Source organism: Sinocyclocheilus rhinocerous, unplaced genomic scaffold (assembly GCF_001515625.1).
Source record: "Sinocyclocheilus rhinocerous isolate Xijiao unplaced genomic scaffold, SAMN03320098_v1.1 scaffold4397, whole genome shotgun sequence".
Classification (NCBI taxonomy): Eukaryota; Metazoa; Chordata; class Actinopteri; order Cypriniformes; family Cyprinidae; genus Sinocyclocheilus; species Sinocyclocheilus rhinocerous.
The window spans coordinates 27,456-34,663 of NW_015640477.1; the positions used below are offsets into that span (position 1 = coordinate 27,456).

General features: G+C 38.9%; 1 protein-coding gene across 1 annotated transcript; it reads left to right on the forward strand.

The window, feature by feature from the left end:
* Positions 1–2,495: 2,495 nt before the first annotated feature.
* LOC107753200 (gastrula zinc finger protein XlCGF57.1-like) lies at positions 2,496–6,789 on the forward strand. The gene is made up of 3 exons (XM_016569325.1): positions 2,496–2,565; positions 2,806–2,927; positions 5,090–6,789. Exons 2-3 carry the CDS (start codon positions 2,843–2,845, stop codon positions 6,787–6,789), a joined length of 1,785 nt encoding a protein of 594 aa, XP_016424811.1. The 5' UTR covers positions 2,496–2,565; positions 2,806–2,842.
* Positions 6,790–7,208: the final 419 nt, after the last annotated feature.

The following is a 7,208-nucleotide window of genomic DNA, read 5'->3' on the forward strand; positions in this document are numbered from 1 at the left end:
ACAGATACATCTTTTTCTCTTTGCGTTTAAACTCTTTTTGTTGCTGGGCTGCCAACAGGTTAAAATGATATTAACAGATTAACAGGGTTTTTGTACTGTAGTTAATGCATCCACAGTAGAAAACTATCGGTTTGTTTTAAGAGAAAAATACGTATGCAGGAGTTGTGTGCATGAAACAATTCGTTTTCAATTACACGTTTAGTAAATTATGCGTTCACATTTTTGACTGCTTGGTCCAAATGATTCGATTGCTCTCCTCGAGCCGCTGGATTCCACCAATATTTGGCATTTATTTTTTTATTATTATTAAAGGAATAGTTTAATGACGGTAGCCAATGCCATTGCCTTCAATAGTTTAGTTACCAACATTCTTCAAAATACACTGCTCAAAAAAATTAAAGGAACACTATGAAAACACATCAGATCTCAATGGGGGAAAATATCATGCTGGATATCTACACTGGTATGGACTGGGTAATGTGTTAGGAACGAAAGGATGCCACATCGTTTGATGGAAATGAAAATGGTCAACCTACAGAGGGCTGAATTCAAAGACACCCCGGAAATCAAAGTGAAAAAACGATGCAGCAAGCTAGTCCATTTTGCTGAAATTTCATTGCAGCAACTCAAAATGGTACTCAGTAGTTTGTATGGCCCCCATGTGCTTGTATGCATGCCTGACAACTTCGGGGCATGCTCCTAATGAGACGACGGATGGTGTCCTGGGATATATCCTCCCAGATCTGGACCAGGGCATCACTGAGCTCCTGGATAGTCGTTGGAGGACTGTTGGATGGACCGAAACACAAGAGGTGTCCCAGAGGTGTTCTATTGGATTTAGGTCAGGCGAGTGTGGGAGCCATTCAATGGTATCAATTCCTTCATCCTCCAGGAACTGCCTGCATACTCTCTCCACATGAGGCCGGGCATTGAACCCAGGACCCACTGCACCAGCGTAGGGTCTGACAATAGGGCCTTTCGCACTGCTGGAACCTTTTCATAGTACCAGAACTAATTGTGGAACTACCCACTTTTTGGCGTTTTCGCACCGCCGGAACTGGGTGCGATTTTAGTACCGGACTGCCTTTTTCGAGAACCAAATTAGCTCCTACTCCGGAGCAGGGTCTAACCAGCACAACTGGTACTAATCGTGACGAAATAGCTTGCGCAAAATCGTCCCAGTACTTTAGTACTGTACCTTTAGTTCTGGAACTAAAGCGGTGCGAAAGGCCCTAATGGGTCCAAGTGTTTCATCCCGATACCTAATAGCAGTCAGGGTGCCATTGTCTAGCCCAGAGGTTCTCAATCCGCGGCCCGTCACGAATTCAAATGCGGCCCGCTGAACACAATTTAAAAACTAACTTTCAGTTTTACAATCCATTTTAGTTTTTACATAAATTTAAAAATGTGCTAAAATATAAGCTATAAAGTTTTTATGTAAAGTAATTTAGTTTTTCATATATTATTTTCAGACATGAGCAGACCTGCTACTCACGTAATTAACGTTACGCATTTAACGAGCACTTACAAGCGCGCGCTTCAATTCAAATAGTCATCAGCAGCCATTAGTTCGGTAAGATTGAGTATCAATCGCAACTTCATTGTGCTGTTACTCCTTTCGAGCCGAATTTCACAAAATTGGTCCGCTACCGACAGCATCAGGTGTCTTATTAATGGTGAGTAGAATTATTTATTTCAATGAATGTAATCAATTAGATATCATAATACTTAGGCTATAATATTAGCCTATAAATCTGGTTGGTTTGGATTGGTGACGTAATATATAAACGATATGCGGCCCGTGAGACTTGCACTTGGACCATAGTGCGGCCCAGTGGAAAAAAAGGTTGAGAACCACTGTCCTAAGAAGTCGTCGTCTTCGCTGTCGTCTTTCAGATTCATTACGGAGTATGAATAGGTATGACAAAGTAAAGAGGCTCTGTCATTTTTATACTTTAATGTTACCTCAGGAGTGTTGCGCGTAAAGAAAGCGCCAGGAGATGAGATCTCTATACATGGATTAAAAACACATGTACACTTAGTTCAACAAATAAAAGTTGATTTTCTTATTGCATGACAGTTACAGTAGAGCTTCAGATCTGCTAATAATCAATTAATAGTTTCAATTGGCAATTAAATATATAAGCACATAATAAACATATATAATTTCATTTAATTTATAAAACAGGTAATGCTTGTTTTGTATATCTATAGTATAAATATTTTAAATTTGATAGTATAGTCAATATTTATTAACGTTCTATCATAATCTGCGTGACCCTGCCGTTGGTTTTGTTTGATGAGGTTGCAGGGCGTTCCGAATGAGCGATTATTGTCAGCGAAGTCCACTTCAACGGATATCACGTGCTTAGGGAGCAGTGCACACTGCATAGGGACCGACCCTGTCAATGGGAACGCTCCTTTAGAAACGAAACCGTTAGACTGACGTCTTTTATTTTGCCTTGCGGAACCGCTCTGACGTCATTACGCAGGCGCCGGGACTCCTCCCTCTATGGTTCTCGTTGTTGGACAAAGGTTTTTGTTTCGAGATATTCAGCGTTTAAGGTGTGTAAAACTTCCATTTTTGTTGAGTTATTTTCAAGTAATGCATTCCACATGGTACTAATTTTGCGTTGGTTGTTAATGTAAAATGAATGTATTCAGCGTGATAATGTAATGCTTTGTGTGCCGTTAGTAAATGGCGCCAAAATGTGCGCGTGTTATTAACGCGCGAGGAACAGAGTGATTTACTTTGCTCTTTATTTCTTTCTATTAACTATTCCAGTCATCTTAAACGTGACACAGAAGTGTTTGAGAAAAGTAGAAGATAACTCTTCATGTCATGGAGTTTATTAAAGACGAGCCTGAAGACTGGACTGATCCAGAGCCCCGCAGAGTGAAAGATGAAGAAACTGAGGAACTAATAGGTTGGTTTTCAAAACAATTAAATACAATTTGCGTATTATTTCTCATAATGTGTCTTAGGCCAGAAAAAGAGCAAACTACTCAAAGATTGTTTAATGCACCAGATGTAACTTGAAAGGAAACATAGTAAATGCATGTATTTGCAGGTTATTAGGAATACAGTATATATGTAAATGTCCAACGAAACAATGTTTATATTAAAGGCAGTGAGATCAAAAAAGTGAATGTAAACCTAGACTATTATATATATTACGTGCAAAAAAAATGGTTAAAATCACATTACATTCTAACATTGTACGATTGCAATCTAAAAACAAAAATAATGCATTTTAAAGCAGAAGATAAATTCACTAAACTGAAAATAAAATTAAATAAATTAAAATAAACGCACAGGCTAATTGTATTAGGCTATTTTGATTTCCCCATTACAGTCACTTTGTGGTTAATGCTATCATAAATATACACTTGCAGGTTTAAAATTCTACACATGGCACATTTATTGTGCAAGTACAAATATTTCAGGAAAACGTATATTTTAGTCACAATTATTGCGATCTTTTTCTATTGCACTCTGTCGGTTTAGTGCGCATTTGGTGGTTGTTCACTGAAGTCTATGAAGTTTAGCAGAGAATTGCATGTAGAAAGGCTCTTGCACTCCTGACAGCAAAATAGAAATATTTCTATGACTTTCTAATAGGGTTGGGCAATATGACCAATATTTTATATCACGTTATGAGTAATTTTATTTCATGGTAACAATATATATCACAATATGGTTACTTTTGCTTTAAATAAGGATATCAAAAATTGTTATACCATAGAAATTTCATAATTCTTGTCACCAGTGTCAATATCACAAAAAAACTAATACTAGCCTAAATAAAAAAAAAAAATTAAAAAAAAATTCTCAAGCTCTCTGAAGACAAGTAAACAGTCAGCGATTAATTAAGAATACTAATTACAAGCAACAGGACAAAAAAACGACAGTAGAACAAATTAAAAAGATATGATACATTGTATAAAGTAATCAAATTGTATCCTTCAGAGCAGCTGCTTCAAACTACACATAACTATATCTTATGAATGATTTTTAACCCCTTAATATAAGCATAACTCGTGTTTAGGACAAACTGGATTATGCACTTGCCCCGCAGCAGCTCACTCTGTGTCCTCCGCTATTTTTCAGATGTGCTCGCATCAATATAAACATTGCCTCATACCAAACGGCTTATAAAAATGTATCAATATTGTACAAACTCAATATACTGCCCAGCCCTAGTTTAAAATGAACAAAATTGTATTCCTTTGGGGGTAGCACTGTGTGGTATGACCAGAAATCTGTTTTTTATTTTTTATTTTTATATAGATTCTGTAAATTTCACAGTGTATCATTTCTCTAGTGGCTTACAAATATAAATTAACTAAAAACTGTGATAATCAAATCAATTTATAAAACAGTTTAGTTAAAGGAATGCATTTTAAAGATACATTTTTTGGCATGTTTATGAAATATTGTGATTTGATTTATTGTCCATATTACTAATTTGACAGAAAAAAAAAATACAATTTGAAAATGTATCTAAAATGGCCATAGCATCGGTACTGAAGAGCTGATGGTGTTGATAATGACTGAATGAACACATTGCACACTAAACATAAAACAAACACACAGTTACTTGTGGTGCTTTTCCACTGCGTGTTACAACTCGTCCCGGCTCGTTTTGCGTTTCCACTGCAGTTCAGTACCGCTTTAGAGTGGGCGGGATTATTCACATGTCGTTATAGTTGCGCCGCCTCTACTGCCGCGACTCCTGAAAAACTTTCTCATTCCGCGTGGCCCCATCAAGCTCTCGCTGGATCCGCTCCTCTGCTATCAACAAGAGGAACGTCTGTACTTCCGCAACAGACAACAAAACATTTTGGTTGTTAAAAAAAGGTGCGCTCGTTCAAAACAGTTGCGTTCGATTCTACGCTGGCTGTGCTGATTTAAATCTAGCGGTTCTCCCAGTGGAAAACCCCCCAAAAGCGAACCGTACCGAGCCGTACCATGCAGTGGAAAAGCGCCATTGGTGTCTTTTACTATCTATTTTTATTTGGGCTTGACTTTGACATTTTTTTGGTCCCCCCTTTCTGATTTTTGTCAATTTATTGTTATTAATTGTAGGCCTGATGGAAGTGAAAGAGGAAAGCCAAGAACTGTATGAAGTTGAGGACAACCACTATTTCCAGACACCTGAAAATTTGATAGCTGAAGAAAAACCTTTAACTGACTATCAGTGTGAAAATCTTTCACAAGCAGGACGCCTTAAAGATCCCATTAAAAGTCATACCAGAAGGAGGCCTTTCACATGCCATCAATGCGGAAAGAGTTTCGCAAATAGAGGGCAACTTAATGTTCACAAAAAAATTCACTCTGAAGAGAGACCTTTCACTTGCCTGCAGTGTGGAAAGAGTTTCACAAATAAAGAAAAGCTTAAGTGTCACATGAAAACCCACGCTAGAGAGAACCTTTTCTCGTGTTATGAGTGTGAAATGAGTTTCACTAGCAAACTAGCTCTTCAGAATCACGTAAAAACTCACTCTGGAGAGAGGCCTTTCCCGTGCCACCAATGTGAAAAGAGTTTCGATCATAAAGGGCTCCTTAATATTCACACGAGGAGTCACACTGGAGAGAAGCCCTTCGTGTGTCCTCAGTGTGGAAAGAGGTTTATTCATAGAGGACATCTTAACGATCACTTGAGGATTCACACCGGAGAGAAGCCTTACACATGCACTCACTGTGGAAAGTGTTTCACACATCAAGCAAGCCTCTCCTGGCACATGAGAACTCACACTGAAGAAACTCTTACGCGTTACATGAGAATGCACCCTGAAGGGAATCCTTTCAAATGCCATCAGTGTGGAAAGAGTTTCCTTCATAAAGGACACCTTAATGATCACTTAAGAGTTCACACTGGAGAGAAACCATTCACATGCCCTCACTGTGGAAGGAGTTTCAGTCATAAAGGATACTTTCATGTTCACTTAAGGATTCACACCGGAGAGAAGCCGTTCGTGTGCCATCAGTGTGGAAAGAGTTTCACACATAAAGGAAGCTTGAAGTGGCATATGAGAATCCACACTGAAGGACTTTTCAATTGCAATGAGTGCGGGAAGAGTTTCGCGTATAAAAGGAAACTTCAGATTCACAGAAGAATTCACACCGAAGAGAACCCTTTAACTTGCCTCCAGTGTGGAAAAAGATTCACATGTAACAAAAAGTTTAAGTGTCACATGAAAACTCACTCTAAAGTCAATCCTTACTCATGCAATCAATGTGGAAAGCGTTTCAATCAAAGAGGACACCTGAATGAACACATGAGAACTCACACCGGAGAGAAGCCGTTCACGTGCCATCTGTGTGGAAAGAGCTTCAGTCAGAAAGGAACCTTTAACATTCACCTAAGAATTCACACCGGAGAAAGGCCGTTCACGTGCCATCAGTGTGGAGAGAGATTCAGTAAGAAAGGAACCTTGAATGTTCACCTGAGATCTCACACTGCCATCAACCTTGCATGCCATCAAAGTGCGCAGAGTTTAATTCAAAAAGCGCACCTTAATGATCATATAAGAATTCACATTGTAGACAGGCCATTCACATGCCATCACTGCAAAAAGAATTTCATTCATAGAGGACACCTTAATGATCACCTGAGAATCCACACCGGAGAGAAGCCTTACGCGTGCCAACAGTGTGGAAAGCGTTTCACACATAAAGGAAGCCTTACGTGGCACATGAGAACTCACAATGAGGAGGAAGTTTTCGCATGCCACCTACATACCTCTTTGAGTTTTGAAAGTAGCGGAGACAGCAGCACTGAATAAAGCCGCACATTCCAGCTTTCTGCGATTCTGATGCTGCCTCGTATTCTGTAAAACGAAAGACCGCTTATGGACACACAAATCGGATATGAACAGTTGCGATACACTGTGTGGACAGTCAGTTATTCAAATCAGATTCCATCCGGATATGCACAAAATCGGTCAGTTATTGAAATCAGATTCGAATCCGGATATGCACAAAATCGGATTTGGGCTGACAGTCTGAATGAGGCTTAAGTGTTTTCCCTGTGTTTAGTTTTTTCTTATGGTTACCAATTATGATGACCTGTCTTCTCATTATCCTGTGTGCATTTAAGCCCTCTGTTTAGTTCAGTTCATTGTCCTGTATTGTCATTTCTAATTCTTGTAAAGCTGTTACTTCTCTCCTGTGCCTTAGTTTGAGTAAATGTTTGATTACCTTC

What these genes read in the sequence shown, in the direction of transcription:
- LOC107753200 (XM_016569325.1), top strand. Translation starts at nt 2,843, where the DNA reads ATGGAGTTTATTAAAGACGAGCCTGAAGACTGGACTGATCCAGAGCCC. An exon ending in AGAAACTGAGGAACTAATAG is followed by an intron (nt 2,928 to 5,089) that starts GTTGGTTTTCAA and finishes TATTAATTGTAG; the next exon opens with GCCTGATGGAAGTGAAAGAG.